This window comes from Haliotis cracherodii, unplaced genomic scaffold (genome assembly GCF_022045235.1).
Source record: "Haliotis cracherodii isolate W230 unplaced genomic scaffold, xgHalCrac1.p SCAF_1, whole genome shotgun sequence".
Classification (NCBI taxonomy): Eukaryota; Metazoa; Mollusca; class Gastropoda; order Lepetellida; family Haliotidae; genus Haliotis; species Haliotis cracherodii.
The window spans coordinates 9849028-9869881 of NW_027266264.1; the positions used below are offsets into that span (position 1 = coordinate 9849028).

At 38.1% G+C, this 20854-nt stretch overlaps 1 protein-coding gene across 1 annotated transcript in view; it reads right to left on the minus strand.

Moving 5' to 3' along the window:
* Positions 1 to 20854, minus strand: part of LOC139472307 (uncharacterized) — a 105459-nt gene that overhangs the window by 4359 nt on the left and 80246 nt on the right. The window contains exon 3 of the mRNA XM_071254756.1: positions 3646 to 3796. Within this exon, the coding sequence (XP_071110857.1) occupies positions 3646 to 3796 (151 nt within the window). The remainder of the gene's footprint in view (positions 1 to 3645; positions 3797 to 20854) is intronic.

Here is a 20854-nt window from a genome sequence, read left to right on the forward strand (position 1 = left end):
ATGTACTTAGGGATGAAACCCAAGTCTTCAGCATTACAAGCAAACACTTCAACCACTCGACTACCCTGCTGCCCCCAGGAGTTTGCTACTCTGACAAACGCTTCCAATCTGACAAATGTTCTGCGACATTGTAGACGCAGTTTAATCAGAGGATGGAAGTGTAAGCGACTTGAGTTCATCCCACTTTCAACATTATTTCAGTTCCTCCTGCCTGCAAATCTCAGAAGTTGAGGGAACTCCTCATCCCCACTTGGCTGCCAGGGAGCGAGGTGTCGTAACTGTTGTGTATCTGTGATGACAACACTGACCAGCAGATTGTGTGTCTACAAGATAAACATGTTGCACATTGAATAGCGCACTAAATTGTACCACTGAGCCACCAAAAAGACAGAACAAAATGACAGATAGACGATGAACCTTGACAAGGAGGTGACCTTGACACTGTAGGTCATCTGAAATGTTGCAAAAGAGTGACGTGCAACCTGTTACATCCACTTGATATTCATTGAATTTTATGTAAACAGAAATGTAATGCTAGCTGATCACAATCTCTAATTATGTATAAATCCATTATTCAGTTCAATTGCATTGTTTTACAGTCTGCCAAACGCAAGCTAATTGAGTAGAGAACACAATTCTGACATATATAGCTCCTAGTTGTTTTGACAAACTGTCTGAAACACTATCTGCAGGAATACAATTCCATAAAATCTCCCATATATGTAATTATGTTACAAATTGAAACAAGACATTTTATTCAGTTGCTATGGTTACTTTCAATCTTGTTTTCACAAATTTTCCAAATTTACTTGGTGGATATTTATTTTCTATTTGAGAAGTGTTTTTGTTCAGAACAAATAACAGGTTTTGACACAAGGTATCCAAAAGTGCTTTTGAAATATATATGTTCAAAACAAAGTTTAGCTTTCAATCATTTGACTGTTTGATATCTAATATATAACAGCTTGCCCAGGCCAATTTGTCTCTGGTCATGATGACAATGTACAGTATCCTTTAAGAGATGCTTCCAAATCTGTTTCAGGCACCACATCATGATCAAAGGCTGCCAGGTTTTCATGTTGAGTTCTGTTTCTAATTGATCAACATCCAAGGTCAATAAATGTAATGGTTCTGTTCAAGAACAATACACTGAGATCAACATGCTCAAGTCTGACACTATCTAATAATCAAAAGAGATTTTTTAACATATTTATGTTTTAAGATACTTTACCTACTATTTTATCATTATTTTGGATAACATACTGTAAAGTTTGATAATTGGTAAATAGAAATCCCCAAAGCAATGTACAAACTTTTCACAAGAACTATTTTCCTTTTCATTATTAGTACTACATGAAACCTGCTATCGGGAAAACATAACCAAGATGTTTGAGTTTGTTCATTTGAAATATATTATTATTATTGTTTTCTTCTTGAATTATTTTGTAAATAACTGTACTCACTGGTACTGAAGCTCACTTTATGATATAAAATTTGAGTAGAGATGAATTGTCAAACTGGTTGTTTTGTGTGAAACCATGCTGTCTAGTCTTGGACAAAATGAACTGGCACTGAAATTGTTTCATAAGTTCTCAAACATTCAGCAATACTTCTTCACTGAACGACCTCGACACTTTGTTGTACTTCCTGTTTTACATATCAGTTGTATGCGATCAAATGACAATACAGTGTATGACCAATTGGTCCTTACTCAGATGCAGCAACAACCAAGTCATTTGACAGTACAATACAAATGCAAACTACCCGAGAATATCCGGGGTAGGATAGGTCTTCGGCAAACCATGCTTGCCATAAGAGGTGACCATGATTGTCGTAAGAGGCAACTAATGGAATCGGGTGGTCAGGCTCGCTGACTTGGTTTATGCATGTCATCGTTTTCCAATTGCTTGAATCGATGCTCATGATATCAATCACTGGAATGTCTGGTACAGATTTGATTATTTACAGACTGCCGTTATATAGCTGAACTATTGCTGAGTGTGGCGATGAACAACAAACAAACAAACAAACAAACAAACAAACAAACAAACAAACAGGAACTGGTAATGAATGATGCAACCACTTTTTCCAATGAGGTCAGTTAAACTATACACCCGGTACTTATGACTGTCAAAGCTGACGGTTAAGGAGGAGAATTTGTTTGTTACTTAATTTTGTTTTTAGGTCACAAATCCCTAAAAGTCAACTTGATATTTACAATCTACCATGTGCCACTTTTGGCCACTCTCCAAAGAATTGAAACACCAGCTTGAGGGCTTGGTGATCATTGCTAGGTTTCCTTGCCAAGGTGACATAAATGGCAAATCTTCAAAAAGTCAGAAAACATTGCTAACAGAGTTTTCAAAAAGAAATAATTTTGGAGTAGGATCAATTTCTAACAAGAAATATATTTTAGCAAGTTAACTATACAGACATGAAACTGACACTTGTTGTGGCGGAATGCTACAGGCACACATTCAGACCTGTCAAAACTGACATGATCAGGACATAACATGGTTTTTTTACCAAAACATGAAGCAGGGACTTATCCTAAAGAAAATGTAGTTTGGTGAGAGTAACATCGATACCTTGTAAGAATGTGTAACCACATATTTTTAGGGACAATTTGTACGATATGACCTTGACTTTTGACTTGATCAGGACACATGTCAAACCAGTTCCCTGGGGCTATGTTGGTGAACTTCATCATAGGAAAGCCCATGTCAATAACAGAGCAATGTAGCCAAGGGAAACTGTGAGCACTGGCTTCAATCAAGACCTTAAGGCAGCCCAATATGTTAACTCAAGTAAAGTGCAAACAAAAGCTAATGATAGGTGAACCGCATACATTTGGCAAATTGGCATATTCTTTATATTTGATGATCTGTCAAGGTTAGGTAAAAAGCAAATGAATATTTGTACAGTACATACACCCTGTGCACCCAAAAGAACCCACTCATCTGATGGTAGATGTCCAGATGATGGAAACACGAATACGTACATACACCTGAAACACAAGTGTCAGAGCGTGTGGTGTCACCCTGGGCAAGTGACTTCGTTCAAATGTGCCTCAGCCTCACCCAGCAGGGAATGGGTACCCGATATGTGAGGCGGATGTAAAAACCTTATAGTGCCCCTAGGCAGCTTTTGTTATATATTCCCCAGGGAGTTGAGAATGATAACTGGAATGCAAATGAATCCACTGACTGGGAAACAAATAAAACCACATATGAGCAGATACTAGTACCCCGATACCTGAGGTATATGAATGTATTATTATATAATAATAATACTGTATTCAACATAATAAGCACCCAGGGCGCTCTCAAAGTTAGAAATAGGGGGCTCTTATTAGAATATTATTTTGGTGAAAAACAACAGAATTGAAAGATCGTAAATTTCGTGGTTTATGCTGACAGCCGGAAATGTTTATATACAACAGATATATTTTTTCCAGAATTTAATTTCTCATAATTAAGAATGCATATAAAATACATATTGATCAATCGGAAGGGGTGCTAATTGGCATTGTTCACTAGTCAATATATTAGCAAATATCGCCGTGGGCGCTTATTAGAGCGGGGTGCTTATTACGTTGAATACGGTAATTTATCATACACAAAGTGATAAGGAAGATATACTTACATATAACGCATGAAGGGGTCTATCAGTGGCAACCTTTCTCAGCAGCTCTCGGCAAAGTTGTGCAAACTCATGTTTTCCCCCTGTATCGTTACACTTGATGTCAATACCGATGCCCGGATAGTAGCCGTAGGCGAGCCGGTATCCGTCGACTCTGAAACCCAAACTTCACATGAGAACAAAACATAGAAATAAATGTTTAAAAACGGCTGGGATGAACAAGATGAAGATGTCATGTGGTGCTGGGTGAGGATGTCGTGTGGTGCTGGGTGAAGATGTCATGTGGTGCTGGGTGAAGATGTCATGTGGTGCTGGGTGAAGATGTTATCTGGTGCTGGGTGAAGATGTCATGTGGTGCTAGGTGAAGATGTCATGTGGTGCTAGGTGAAGATGTCATCTGGTGCTGGGTGAGGATGTCGTGTGGTGCTGGGTGAAGATGTCATGTGGTACTGGGTGAAGATGTTGTGTGGAGCTGGGTGAAGAAGTCGTGTTGTGCTGGGTGAAGATGTTGTGTGGTGCTGGGTGAAGATGTCGTCTGGTGCTGGGTGAAGATGTCATGTGGAGCTGAATGAAAAGCTGTCGTGTGGTGCTGGCTGAAGATGTCATGTGGTGCTGGGTGAGGATGTCGTGTGGTGCTGGGTGAAGATGTCGTGTGGTGCTGGGTGAAGATGTTGTGTGGAGCTGAATGAAAAGCTGTCGTGTGGTGCTGGCTGAAGATGTCATGTGGTGCTGGGTGAGGATGTCGTGTGGTGCTGGGTGAAGATGTCGTGTGGTGCTGGGTGAAGATGTCGTGTGGTGCTGGGTGAAGATGTCGTGTGGTGCTGGGTGAAGATGTCGTGTGGTGCTGGGTGAAGATGTCTTTGGTCAAAGAAATTAATGCCACAAGAAAGACTGTGCTGGCTAAGCTATAAATCAATCCACCAACACAGGCCAAGTGGAAATAAAGATATGAACATCTTCGTTATAGCAAGTGAGTTCTCTTACAATACTGTTGACTGTTTGGTGTTTACTCCTGCAGAGTATAATGCTGTAATATTCCCGCTAAAGGACCGAGGCCCCGGGAATACATCAGTCAAACCAGTAACTGATATAATGGAAACGGTCCATGCTGTTGACATGCAATCAACCAAGTCATCAAGTCTGGCCGCTCGGTACATTAAGTCGCCTCGTATAACAAGCATAGTTTCCTAGTGTTTAATTCTAACCTGGAATCTCCACAGGTCAGATACAATGAAGCAGCCATCAAGTTGACTGATCACATCTGCCACAATATACATTTTAACTGAACAGTAACGAGACAGCCACCAAATGGGACATGTTTTCCTCGGTCGTTTCGTCTCTCAATGGGTAGGTCTTATAGGTCTAAAACACTACCATTAGACTTGCACAAGTCTCTAAGGCAAAAATAAGTTCAAATGATGATTTCTAGATTATGTAAACAATAAGAACAAGTTGTCCCAATAAGACACTGGAGTTACTGTCCGCATATCTAGACTTGCCTATTGAGAGGATAGAATTACTACACATCCATGGACTTTTCTTTCAGTACAGACTTGAGCAAGACTACACTTCCATATATATTTACTGATCAAGAGAAAGTTCAACAGTACTCAATCACACAAGTTACATATAATTAAATGACAGTAAGTGAATGAATTGTTTAATGCTGCTTTAAGCAGGACTGCAGCATCAAGTTGGGGTGGGGGACATCAGAAATGGCTGCACGCTGTTCCCATGTGGGAAATCAAACGAAGACCTTCGGCTTTTGTTCAGCACGACGAGCAAACACCTTAATTATAAGCGACATAACCCTTTCCATATTCAACTGAAATCAATTGTTCATCTGAGTAAACTGAGCATATGATGCAAATCAAATAGGGAATAGCATCGGACATCATTTTTGTCACTGATGAGTCAAATTTGGAAATGTCCTCCACATGTCCACCATGAAATGTTTGTAAAGCTTTACTGAGGCCTTGAATGTTGAATGTTGAATGTTGAATGTTGTAACCACTAGGTAAGCAAAACCTCTTTCATCCTAACAAGAACAGAATTCAATTTAATTCAGTTCACTCAGTCTACAAAGTTATCCATTTACAGTGAGTGTATAACCTGATGGCAGGAGCAAAGTGTTTGTATGGACTACCGGTTTACAGGACTACTGGCCCAAACCCACTCTGTGGATCCGTGATACAACATAGCACCACTACTGACGAGACCATGTTAGGCTGTATGAACTTCCTCTAATCTTTCAGTGTGTCTTCTGCTGCTGGTAATCATGAAATCTTTTGAACAGGGAGAACAAACCATGATTATGATGGTATAACTACAAAACATTAGATAAACTGAATCCGAAATCCAATAATGTCTGTGGATTGCCATTTATTCTGAAGACTAATATTTCTTGACCTACTTTCGATACAGCCGAAGCCTGCAAGACAGATGACCTTTCACAAATTGCTAACAAAGCATTAGTCGGCCACTTACTGAAACAAGATAAAGCTAAATTACCCATTCATCATCATCAGCAGCAGCAGCACCACCACCACCACCACCATATTGTTGTGTGTTATCAAGCACTTATACTTTTAGAACTTGCAAAGCCTCCATCACCAGTCGGAACATCTGCCTTTATAGCTCAGTTACAGTATTCTAATGTTAAACAACCTTCTCAAGAACTTGATGTTTGATACTAAACCTTATATAGCCTTTATGCAGACCATCTTGGAATCAGGTATCATCTTCCATTCTTTTGTTTTCACTGACGAAAATTATAAATAAGGGTCCAGAATTATATCATCTCTTGCCAAAACAGAAACAGAATAAAGCTTAAATGACTGCGTGAATCCAATTCTCATGGTCAGAATATTTTAGCATAAGCAGAGGCATGGCCACCCATATTTATCAACACTAAATTCTAAATACTAAAAATAAAATGCTATTAATTTTTTCCAAGATATTATAACATCCAGCTTTAGAAATTGGCGCTGAGTCCTGTAGTCCTTGCCAAACTGCCCAATAGTTAAGAATTTGCCATTTTTAAGGGTCTTGCTATATGTTATCATTGTAAGGACTAGTGGACTAAAACTGTTAGTTTCTATCGCTGATGTCACATAATGACTGGAAACTCTTTCTCATTATGATTAGAGAAAATAATAAATTCAGATATATCTATGTTATATACAACATATAAGTCAGGGATTATGAGAAACGCATATGTTTGTTTTCATGTGTGCCATGGGGAACACATAGAGATGTTTAAGTTTGTCATGGAATTAACTTGTCCCAAACAGTACAAGGATTTTCAGTAAACATCAAAACCAGTAGATGTAACTAGACGTAATTTTGAAAGTTTGACCCATTCATTGATAGTGAGATTGACAATACCCTTTTTCATCTATAGAAGCAAATTTGTAGGAGCACTAAAATACAGACGGACAGACAGACAGTTTATTCAGTATTTTAGGCATCAAGGCCCATAGTACAATGCAGATTGAATATTAACATTTGTCACGTGATGTACATGATCAGATTTTAAGTCAAGTTACACATTCCTCATTTTAAAGACATGTTTTAAGAATACAAAAACAGCATGGATCATATCAGGATTTTCAGAGTTTAGCAGATTTATCATTAACTGACGGTCTTTAAAAATACCTTGCAACATGGGGAGAAATTTATACCTTCAATTGGAATACGTTTCACATATAAGTCAGACATGGTATTCATCCTCTACTTCTCCGGATGAACAGTTCGTACAAATAGAGTTCACATTATCACCGTCTTTGGACCTGCGACATATATTTACATTAAAATTATCATGTCATGATTTTCAGAGAAAATTCAAGTCTACAGATCTACCCTGACCTAGTTGGGAATTAAAGTTTGATCTGTCCCAATCTATTGTGACAAGCACCTGCTGTCAAACTGATGGAGTATTTCTATCACTGAAGACTATTATGGATTGATTCTGAGTCCCTCAGGGAACTTCATTTCACCTGATATCCTGTTCTAGACATTCTTAATATGATTGATGACATGTGTCATTGCAATATTATTCCAGTCAGACGGCAGATATTATGGACGTAAAACATTTTATGACATAATGTAGACTACGGATGGAGCTGAAAACACCATGTTGCAGCAGCCTCGCAAGTAGTGAAGAAGTGAATGTCTTGCCATCTTCGGTATCATTCATCCTTGGTATCTTTGGGTTTTAGTTTTTACTTTCTTCTCAAGGCCCAAATACAAGGAAGACAATCTTTCTATAATCATACCTTACAACATGAACATTAATTTTTATTAAATACAATTCCAATTCTCATTACCAATAGTACACTGCAAGTTTCCTTCCACATATTATCAAAATGATGCAAGATAGTATAGCTAAAATAGATAGAATTATTAAACCGCCCGCATGTTATCAGAAATGAGCAGGCTACTGTGACTTGATGATGCCCTCATATTGCTTGACCATGGGCCAATATTACGACTGTTGATGAGACCAAATGAGATTGCAATTGTAGCAGTGTCAGCAACCTGAACCATTCTTAGTCGTGATGCATGTATGGCTGTACAGACTCAATATAACTGTCTGGTCCACAACAATTATGATGATGTGGAAGATCCATGTTTGATGAGACTTCCTGTAAAGAGGATGCTGGGTATAGGGTGGTATATCTAATATCACGTCCATTTAGCATGGTTAAAATATTATACAGACCATATAATCTTACAATGTGTTATTCGTCTTTGATACTGGTTAATAACTATAACGGAAAACAGAAATACTGCAAATATTCAACTTGCTTGATAACAGTGTTAGTATCTTCACCGAAACGTCGCAGTCTTTATATACTCACTGCCTAACAAACGTGAACAATAGAAACATACAGAAAAGTATGTACATTAAGAAGAGATTCTGATGTGTACTACTTCATGACAAAACCAACAATCAGTCAAGTGTGACCACAGTGTCATTATTCTTATCACGATTTCACACATGATTTCCAAACATTGCACGCTAATCCTGCATGAGACGAATAGTGCATCAAGAGTCATGGATCTATGATGTCACATGTGATGCGTTTATGAGCGTCGGTTCACATAACACACTGGTATGTTCATTTGTGCATAAAATGATAAAATAAAAGTGCATCTAATGTCTCTTGAATATGAGTAATTCATCATATATTAACCAACATGTATGGTATTCATGTTTTTTTGGTCGATGATTATAATAAAGAAGATGTACCTCCTTAGAACTATGTTCTTGTTCCTATGAAATAGGGGCCATCGGGTAGCCTAGTGGTTAAAGCGTTGGCTCGTCACACCGAAGACCCGGGTTCGATTCCCGACATGGGTACAATGTGTGAAGCCCATTTCTGGTGTCCCCCGCCGTGATATTGCTGAAATATTGCTAAAAGCGGCGTAAAACCATACTCACTCACTCACTCATTCACTCCTATAAAATAAAACTATTTGATTATGAAAAAAAAGCTTTCGAAACATGTAGTTTGAAACCAACAGTGTTCCTGATGAAGGCTAAGAGACCAAAAGCTTGACTGTGTGTATATTTACATAATTTGACTCACATTGAATTGTTGTTTTATTGGATTATTGGCCCATTGATTTGATTTCTTAAAATGGTCAAATTTCATTTTCTATAATTCATCTTTACATGGGCTAAGATATGTGTCCATCATTTGACCCCTGTCAACAGAAATGCCATGTGTGGTTCCTGCGATGTTGAGACCCACGTGATGCATGGATCACAATGACCAACTGTGATTCCATCACATATCCACTCTGGTAAATAGATAGAGATGTCTGTACTATGTCAGAATGACACGGATGTCATGACTAGAATGTCAGTGTCTCAGATCATTGTGTTGTTGACATGTCAGACATATTGTGTACTTCAATCTTTTCCTGACCAACTGATCGTGTACTACCAACACAGGTGATAAAACTATTGTGTATATTATAAAAGGAAGACTGTTGCAAGGGCGGATCCAGCATTTTAAAAGGGAGGGGTCCAAAATAACAAAAACCTTTCCCAGTCAATTTCACTGCCTACAACATACTACATTTGTTTTTTTTAAAAATGGGCCCAGGGCACCCCCTTCTGGATCTGCCAATGGAAGATGTTAGAATTCTACTAGACTAACATATAGCCCCTGCACTAAACATGATAAAGTTGATCATTCTCAAGTCTCGTAATTGCGGCCTAGAGCTGAAAATGGGATGACTATCATGAGACTGCCAGAGCTGAAAAGGGATGAGATTGGAATGGGCATGAAAGTGTTATTGAATATATGCTCTGGGGTATCCGAGTGGGAGGGAGTCAAGAATGCTACTTCTCACTGATATTAAAGATCTTTCTTTGTCAGTATACAAGAAAGTCTAGAAAAGATATTTATCATAACAGTTTCGTGTTCACTATGACTGGAGGACACTAAAGGAATGTCTTCTACATTATTATGTTCTCATTATTATTTCTTGGCATGATGTTCAGAGAACATACGAACTGAATCACAAAGGATTGACATATACTTTGTTAAATATCAAATTTAATTGATGCCTTAAAACTAATCAAATAAAAAACAAACACAAGTATCAAAGATGATGATGATGATGATGATGATGAAGACTACTTGAAGATGATGTATAAACTAGAATGTCTGATTGGATTGGTTCTGTTCAATGTGGCCTTATTTGATTTGTTTGTTGTTTGTTGTTTAACGCCACACTCAGCAATATTCCAGCTATATGACGGCGGTCTGTAAATACTCGAGTCTGGACCAGACAATCCAGTGATTGACACCATGAACATCGATCCACGCAATTTGGATACGATGACATGCATCAACCAAGTCAGAGAGCCTCACCATCCAATCTCATTAGTCGCCGCTTATGACAAGCATACCGGTAGTCGCCTTTTACGGCAAGCATAGTCGCCTTTTACGGCAAGCATGGTTTGCTGAAGACCTTTTCTACCCCGGATCTTCACGGGTGGCCTCATTTGATTAACCACAGCAAGTGCATGGCTTTGTACACAGTCAACAGCACAACTAAATCATGGAAAGCCATAGTCCCTGGGGACCCATCATGGAGTAAGTTCCCAGATCTCTATCACATCTATTGCTTGTTGTACAAGGCAGCTTACTAATGTAACAATTGTCAAGTAGGGCTGGCTAAAAAGATCAATATTCGGAATTATCGTTGATGGGAAGTACTATTAAAGATTATTGATATGAAATTGTTGTCATTGATAATAACTTAACATTAACTACTGTATTGTGATGAAATAAAGTTTACATTGACTGAAACAGACTTGTTACTGTCATTAATGTCAACTGTCGAAGACAGAAAGCAACTGTTTCCGTTATATCTCAAATGTCCACAAAAGTTTCTGTGTATAAATATAAGTAAATATATAGAAGAACATGAGGAATAAAAATTAACTGTACCATATCTGATGGCAGATGCAAGTTCTGAATTATGCCATTGATCCATGGTGCAAGTTTGATCATATTTGTCATGTACTGTATAGCATACCTTACTATAACTAACATTTAGCTCGATGCTCATGATGTCAACCCCTGAACTGTCTGGACCATACTCGATTATGTACAGACTGCTGTCATAAAGCTGGAATATTGCTGGGTGCAGCGTTAAAAACAAACAAACAAACAAACAAACAAACAAACAAACAAACAAACAAACATGAGCAACATCATACTGCCAGGCCATCATGACACTAAGTCAACCAAGTCCATCCATTTAATTCAAACCCAGAAACCTCATGGTGTTTTTCATGAGTTTAAGACACTGCTGACATGCTGTTAGTTTTCCAGTGAAAAAGCCCCACATTTTTCACGCAAGTTATTTACCATTTCTAAAATGCAAGATAATCTTCATCTGAATCCTTAGGCTCAGAATAATCTTGACCCAAACGTAACTCCATATGTGGAGTTAAGTAACAATAATATAGTCTATCGAAACACGCAAGAGATGCTGGAGGTGTTAAGAAGATCAATCACGCCAGCTGAATGTTCTGGGTCTGTCCGTGGAGCAAGGAGGTCATACAAGGATTATCTCAATTCTTTATTTGGTACAGATGTAGGCCATCGTCCCATGGTACATTATCTAAGACAGACTAAAGCTCAGTCCAGTTCTACATTATAACACTGTGTCCAGCTTGCACATCATAATACTGTAAGTTTCCCCGTGTTTAATGCATGGTAAACTAAGGCAGCTAAATTTCGAAAAAATGAGTACTTTAAAGTTTCCCAGTGATGGATGGAAAAAATATTTCTGGAGTCATTACAATTTACGCATTGCAGATTACCGTAACACTTAAAAATGCAGTCCAGGCAGCAGAATTTGCTCTGCAGTATCACTAAGCTGGCTTCAGCGGCCATGAGTTTGACTCCAAGATCTGCCCTGACAGTGATGCTGGTCAGTCCGTACCATGCACGTCCCTGGTCACGGGTTCCACAAACGTGATAAACAACCTTCTCTGCTGTCCTCCAAAGGTAGACTTGCATGTTGTGATTTAAAAGCTTAATATCTAAAGCAGTGATAAATCGATCTCACTTTCCCACTCACACTAGTTGATACAGAAAATCAATACAAACCAAATTCTAACTCCTAACCAATACGAATTACTTAGCAGCTGATTGATCCCTGCATTAAGTACATCAGCTGCCTGTCAGGGCGCTGTTGGTAGAAGACACTACTTTCTAGACACCTATTCATCAGTCTGCACCATTAGGGTAATTGTGGAATGACTGTGGGTTCATTTCAACTTTTGCTGTACTTCCATCAAGGCTACAGCACTGGTATTGCGACAGTATGGTGAATATCTTCACCTTCACACAATTTATATTTTTATATTTTATATATATATATTTTTAAAAAATTCTTCTTAAATATTTTTTATTTTAACTCAGTAGACATATATTGGTAACACAGGTACATGAGATACACAAGTGTAGCACTTCACACAATGAAGAATTAGTATCAGACATGTTACAAAGAGATTTAAATGTGACTTTCCATTTGTTAATCCAGGGTCAGGTTCCACAAAGCAATCTTAGCGCAAAGATGATCATCACTCATATACTTGACATAGCTTAATGACAACCAAGGACTAAGATCTCTTCGTGGAACTTGAGCTCCGGAAGCTCTTAAGTCATTTAGGGGAACCCACAGTGGCACTTGACAGTAGGGGTCCAAGGGACACCGCTGAACAAATTACAAAAACAGTTTCTGTAAAGACATGGGTAAGTATGGATGGGATTTTTTTGTTTGAAACAAAATTAGTGAAGAAAATATAACATGGACAATCATCTTGTGTGCATGCTGAGTGACCTGGTATCTAGAACTGAATAGGTTTTAATGAATCAAACAGCCATACTTTTCTGTAAATTGTGGGTATTATGTGCAGTGAAAATGTTGGTATCAATTCTCAACGGTGATGCATAAGGGGCTCAATATTTTGTGTTATACCCTGGTGATAGCTGTTATGGGAAGGATAGAGTGAAATGTGATATAGTTGAGAAAGAAGTCAACAGAACAACAACTAACATCTGACACTGTGATGATAATATGATCCCTGCTGGCAATGGACCATTCAGCTCTCAGGTTCAGTAGACTTTGGGGAGTTAAGGTTTCTCTGATATTACGAGGAAAGTCCAACGTGTAGCAAGTCTTAGATATTTATCACTTTGGTGAAATCGATGAGCATGGGTATGGTGTTGACACACCAAGACATAATACAAGGACAAATTGGGGTTCAAACCCACATAGATGGACCTGACAAACCAAGGTTCATAATCATGTCAAATCTGGGACAGAACCAATGATCAGCAGGGGCAGCCACTACTAAGGGACACAACTCTGCACAGTAAATTCCTGTGCCAAAGACTTGAAAGGAAAATGGCTCTACCTTTCCTCAATACCGGGAAAACATTTTCGGAACATTTGGTCGCTTATTTCTCTCAATCATTCTTAACTGAGTTATTTATATTCTCTGATTGTGAAAGAGATACAAGTCTTCTTTGGACCAGTTAGTACTGCAATGGGTATGTGTATGTTTTTTAATATCAATCTACTGGTCATCATGGTCAGGGCTTGATTGACACTTAAAAAATTCCTGTCTCCAAATCAAACTAGAAATTGCTATATGGTATTATTTGAACATGAAATCCTTAATAGATTCTATTTCTTTAATTAATATTTCAAACAATTTCAAAATATCAAATTTCAAGTCTGCATTGTGAACAATATTCAAAAGGCCTCCATATTTATAATTATTTGGATATGAAAAGTGTCACAACCAAATCAAGTCCTCATGGCATTAATGAAGTGTCAGATCAAACTGCGAAGGAGAATCTCTGCTCAGTGTCTGGTCTAGAGCTCTACTAGCTCATCCTATAGATCTCAGTCACTTGCCCAGAGCCACTTGGCTGGACTGTCAGACACTGGCTACAATTCAATTGACAAAGACGTAAGTAGGGAAATAAGGTCAATCAGATTAGATCGTCTTGTCTCCAACATCAACCATACCTACGGCTCCTGTTGGTAATTTCTATTCAGGACTAAACTGATTTCATTATTGAAGAATTCTCTTTACATTTTAAAGTCACACTGTAGATGTAAATGAATTTTCATTACATATTTAATAGGAAGTGTATTTATTTAGGATGCAAATGTCATGTATCAAATATACCATCAGGACAAAACCAAAGCCAAATTTTTGGTCATGAAGACAATCGTACTTATTAAAATAAAACAACAACCTCCATTAAACTACAAATATCCTTACTTCTCAGAAAAGCCTTCTTGATTCCTTTTTTGTTCCATTCATACATATTTAGCCCACAGTCAAAGTATTTCCATCATTCTAAACAAGATGAAGTCATTCAACTCTGACCATAGTATAAAGATAGATGTTGTGGTTTGTTTTAAGCATCTAATGACCAACACAGAAGACCAGTTTACTCAAAATAGCACTCTGAAGATAGATCCACAATCTGGTTACCAGGGAAACAATTCCTGAATGAACAAACAATCCTTTTCTTCCCTCAGAGGGAATAACCTTGAAATAGAACCTCCTACAATACTTCTAAGATGTATTGAGTCCTTCAAGCTATTGATGGATCATAATACACCGACAGAAGGAATAACCATAAGCCTTTGTTTATAATTCACACAAGATCACCTTTGAAGACCACAAGGATACAGAAACATCTACAATACACGGCAGATGGTAAATGAATTTGCAACCTTCAATGAATGGAAATTTTCTGTGGGCAATGATTGGATACTTTCTGTGGGCAATATTTGTATATATGACTTAGACAGGCAAGGACATGTAAGTATCACATCTAATTGGCTGCACTACCAAAGTACCAAAGATTGGATTCTACTTGTCAGTGCTGGAGGTTAGATCTGCGTTAGTCTTATATCATCATGTGTCACTGACATGTTGTTGTGAGCACTGACATACTATACATTGGTTGTTCGGTCTTCACGTTGCTCCATCCATTTATCTGTTTGGCCATTTTGTGGTAAGTGCAGGAGCGAGCATCATTGTTTTACACTGACTGTTGTTGCCAATATAATGATAGATTAGACATAACTGAACGTTGGCCAGGCACCTGAGTGGATCAGCCAGGTCAGCCACACATTGTATCCACTCAAGAACATAAACGGGAACTAACAACCTATCTGCCCCCAAATTTCCACAAAGTACTAGATTACTTGAGTGAGTGAGTGAGTTGGGTTTAACGCCGCTTTTAACAGTATTCCAGTTATATTGCGGCGTGTCAGCTTAATGTGGGAGGAAAGCCCAAAGTGATGCTGGTCTTAGATGTTTATCACTTCGGTGAAACCCACGAGCATGGGTATGGTGCTGACAAACCTAGAAACATAATTGGGGCGAACCGGGATTCGAACCCACAATCATAGGTTTCTGGTGTGCCCAAGGGACGCAACTCTGTACAGCGAATCGCGGCGCCTTAGATGACTGGGCCACCCATGCCCCCTACATTACTTGACTAAACCTTAGTCGATGAAGATCAATCTTAGCTGATGTAGATAGCCACTATATCTGACATGGACTCAGAGTGGTATTCTAATGGTGCAATTGATTTCTGTGAAGATCCAATGAATTAAATCAGCTTCAGTAGACAGCAACAAACCCTAGCTTAGAGGCTGAGAAATCCAAATGTGCACTCACTCTGAATACCTGAGTTAATCAATGTTTCATACATATGCTCACTACCATCGGATGAATTACCCCCCTCCAGCCATAGTGGTCCTTCAGCTCCTGAATCGACACAACTTGAAGTTGGTCTTCTGATGTGGAGACTAGTCTAAGCAAAACAAAATCATGTTCCATATTTTTGTCACATCTTTTAAAATTTTCTACAAATAAAGTGTCGTGTTTGAAGCTAAAGCAGGCCAGAGGAGCTGAGAGATATTATCTGGGATTATGATCACAATGCTCCATTGATCTTTACTAATGCTAATTTGCAAGCAGTTCTGACAAAGGAGCATTAAGGCACAGGGAGGTTTGCCCAAAGACTAAAGACATAATGCAAATAAATGCAGGTTACCTGAAGGCTATTGCTGATTAACAAAAAATACCCACTCATGCCTTGTGTGGTCAAGGGGGATAACTCCTCACTCACACAAGACCAATACTCAAAAACTGAAGTACTATCATCATAGAACTTACATTTATAACAATCTAATTAAAATCAGATCTGAGTTCTCGCTACTGCTAAATAAAGATCTGAGGATATCCCATTAAGGGTCACGTCAGAACGACCTTTCATCCGACGAATCAGAGCGTCGCTTACCAGATCATGAAAGTGACAGTCGGAATGTGATTTCTAATCATGCATCCTCGTAAACTTTAACACAGGGTATTCTGAACGATAGTTGCGGGCTTAAAGACTGAATCCATACAATCTTGACCATCTATTAGCCATTCCAGAATGTTCTTTTGTTCAGGTTTCAAAATTTTTCATCGAGAATTTGTCAAAATATGTTTCAAAGCATAGCCACCAATTTGAAATGAGTACCGTAAAGCATGAGAAAGCTGCCTTCTAATTGGTTAATGTCGACTTCTTGTCAGTCATTCCATTGGTAGGTCAAAGTTCGCGAAAGGTTGCTCTGACGTGACCCATAATGGGATGTCCTCAGATCTTTATTTAGCGGTTAGCAAGAACTAAGATCTGATTTAAATGAGATTGCATTTATAATATTGTGTTCTTAAAATTGCTACCTTTGTCTTTGAAGGTATAAGCCTTAATCGATTCCATTCTTTTGAATTTGAATCCAAGCAAATTCAAGCAATTTAAAATTTTACAGATCAGAAAAATCATCATAATAATAAATGGATATTTGTAATTTGTATTGTCCATCCAAAAAGCATGCTCAATGTGCCAACACCATTAATACCCAGGTCATTGGATCAGTGTGCACATGATTTTCTTTCTAAGCTCCCTGGGGAGGCTGCAACCAACACTGCCCATGAGGTGCTTGAAGGTTACCAGTCACATAACCATCTCATCCTTCCCGGTACCCATTCACTGCTAAAAGAATAACAATCTATTTTCATTCCCTTTTAGAGCTGTACAGCAGTTTGAATTACAAAGAAAAGACTTGGTGCTTGGTTGTGTTCTCAGTCTGTAAAGTTAAAAACAAGTAATAATTTCAGTCAATACAATTATATGAACAAATTATATGGCTATACTGAACACTGAAAAAATGTCTATGATGATATAACCAGCTACTGAAATTGGATTGCTGTTTTAGCTGCAAAGACAAATATTTTGTTGTAAGCTTGAATCAATCTTGTAGTTCTCTCAAAAGACAACACAAAGAAGTTTAGGTCAAGATGAAACGTGGCTATGTGATTGGAAAGAAAGTGTTCCTTGCAACACAGAATACAACTTGTTTGATCTCTTTGAAAAGAAGAGAATCCCTGATGCCACCTTTCTTTCAGGATTCTTACAGTACAACCTGCTTGCAAAGTACATTAACAGCTATCTCACAACCACCAGTAAAATTATCAGTCTTGCTCAATAATATGCTTTCCGACATCCTCTGACTCAAATTGAACATGAACATAGAGGTTGCCAAAATACTACACCAGACAAGTTTTCCCTAAAGAAATCAGGGAAGGATTTGACCTGGCAGTTGCATACAATACTGTGTCCTCTGATATAATTACAGCTTGTCCACAGTGTCTTCAGGGAAAACCTCAAAACAACCAAGTTCCTGAACCAATTACAACTGTCTCTGTGGGATAAGATCTTGACTGAGCTGCATCAGGGCTGAGCAGTATAACGTGCAGAAAAATATTTGTTCGTCTTGTGAAAAATATCGTTTTGACAAATTTCCATATTTTCTGAAATAAAATTGTTTACTGGGTTGATCAAACCAGAATGCAGATCTGTCAGAACTGGAGTATGTTTATGATCCTGCAAATACAACATCATGAAAAAAGTCATCAGATTTCTTTCATTCCAGACTTTGGATGGGATTTGTGTGACAATGGACGAATTTATCATGTAATTAATGCTGCCTAATCCCAATTTACTGTTATTTTCATGTTAAAACTGACATGTATATTTTTCATAAAATATTAATTGAAATGAAAAAATTATGAGGTTTATCAAGGCTTGTGTGGAAATTCTTTTACATACAAGTGACAAAAAAAATTTCCAAAATCATAGGAAATCTCTGCTTACGAGTCCATTGTATTATTCCAACCATATCTTTACCTTTTGTTAATGAAACACTATCAACACTTTGTGGTCATACAAGCGGCATGTTGCAAATACATGCAAAGGCAATTCAAATGTTCACCTGAACAAACACAGGAGTACATGGTACAAATCAAAATAGGGGATTGGGTCAGATATCATTCTGTATACCGGTACTGATGCATCAAACTGGTAAATGTCCTCCATAATTGGTATCTTAAATATTTATAAAAAAAAGACCAATGTCATGAGTGAATCTTTCAAAACATATTCACTGGAAGTTCAGGATATATGAAAATGAAGAAGCGATGACACCTTTTTTGACCAGGTGTAACTTAAAACACTGATAATTCCAACGGTTCTTTAGCATCCTGATTCTTCCTTAAGACTAAGCGCTTTGGCATATGTCCAATGTTTATTTAAATGGAGCAGTTTCATGCTGGCAACTCAGTTTTACCATGCCATCGCAAATAACAAGGTTATCAGACACAAACAACGAAAGTACTCACAAGTCAGTATATTTTATTATCAACATTAATTTCAATGATGGTGCAATGCTCACAAGATCACAGGGAATAATACGAGATAACTTGATTACCCCCGACAGCTGTCACAATCTCCAGGAATTGCAACATTTCTTGTCAATTGCTCTGAGTAAACATAAAAGGTCAGCCAATTGTAACTTCGTTTGGAAAATGCTGACATACGTCAGAGTTCCCCGATTGAATAAACTGACACAATGTCAGCTGAATAACAACAGGTTCATTTATCACTATATGCCTCCATCTTCCCTACTCAGCGTTTGTCTCCCCTCATTGTAACCCGGCTTGGGAACTGAATCTAGCAGACTTCTGTCATTCAATTTTAGATGAGAGAATGAGTGAGTGAGTGAGTGAGTGAGTATGGTTTTACGCCGCTTTTAGCAATATTCCAGCAATATCACGGCGGGGGACACCAGAAATGGTCTTCACACATTGTACCCATGTCAGGAATCGAACCCAGGTCTTCGGCATGATGAGCGAACACTTTAACCACTATGCTACCAGACCGCCCCAGATGACAAGAGAATGAGACTCATGATTGGATTAAATTCTCTTTGTGCACACTGTTCATCAAAATAACTCAGGAGAATTTTCAGAGATAAAACCAGATTTAATTATGTCATGGTCTTCAGTGGTGGTTGGTAAAGGGGAAAAAATACAAAAAGAAATTTCATATTATCATCTTTAGTTCTTCACAAAGTTAGATGAATATTTCCATGTTTGCAGAGAAAAGAAATCCTTTCACAATCATTTTGCGATGAACAAAGTATTGTTTCACAATAAGGTATCTCGATGTTTTCGTATTCTTTCTGGTATTTCTTGGATTTGGTCAGTTGTTAGTTAAAACACACTGGGTTGAATACATAAGACCTGAGGCTTTTCCCTCGTTCGGGGTTTCATATTTTCAACTAAAACCTCAGAGTCCTGTTTGAACTAAATAATAATCAGGAACTGCTTCAAATTCAAGAAATTGGTCTTCCCGTCTGATTACCTGTTAAACTGCAGTGACCACCCGATCCCATTAGTAGCCTCTTACAACAAGCTTAGTTGTCTTTTACAGCAAGCAATGGTTGCTGAAGACCTCACACACAATCATTCTAACCCAGATCCTCACACGCTCAGATCTCGCATTGTCAAAATATTAATGAGACAAAGGTTGTTTTTCAAAATTTCATTTCACAAACTGGTAGAAAAAAAAGTATTAATATTGAAAATTGCATTTCCCTGATCACATTGAGGCCAGCACAAAGGTTTTCATTCTATATTCTTTTTCATAGGGACTATTTTCCCGGCTAATATAAACCCTGAAATGAAGTCATGATAAAAAAGTGACAGTTCATACCATGGCTGTTTTCAGAGCAATATTGGGAAGCCAGAATTGTGGAATCATGATACCAACCATCCATCATGATAAACCTACACGGACATGATGAACCACTGGGAAGTGAATGACATTGGCAGACTACAAACTGTCCTGTCTCTAGAGCCCCGTTGATTCTATAGACTCAGCAAATGATAACAAGCAAGGGTAACCTATTGTCCGTCCTCCGTTGTCAACAGTGCCATTGCTTCTGCTGCATTTAAATACTGATCATCTGACCTTTTCTCAGCAAATGTTTAATCCAGGAATGTCATAATTGTCAAATAAAAAAACTCTGCTCTTTGGGATATAATAATTTCTCGAATCATTATCTAAATCTCAAAAGAATATTGTTTCAAGAACAAGATCTTGTGACCTTTAACAAAGGATGATATTTTGGTATTATCGTACTCATTGTGTCCAATTAATGTCATGTAAAACTGATCGATAGAACACGTAGAACATTTGGTTTCTTTTTTAGGTAACAGAGATATTACAGTAAATACCCCTAATACCCCTAA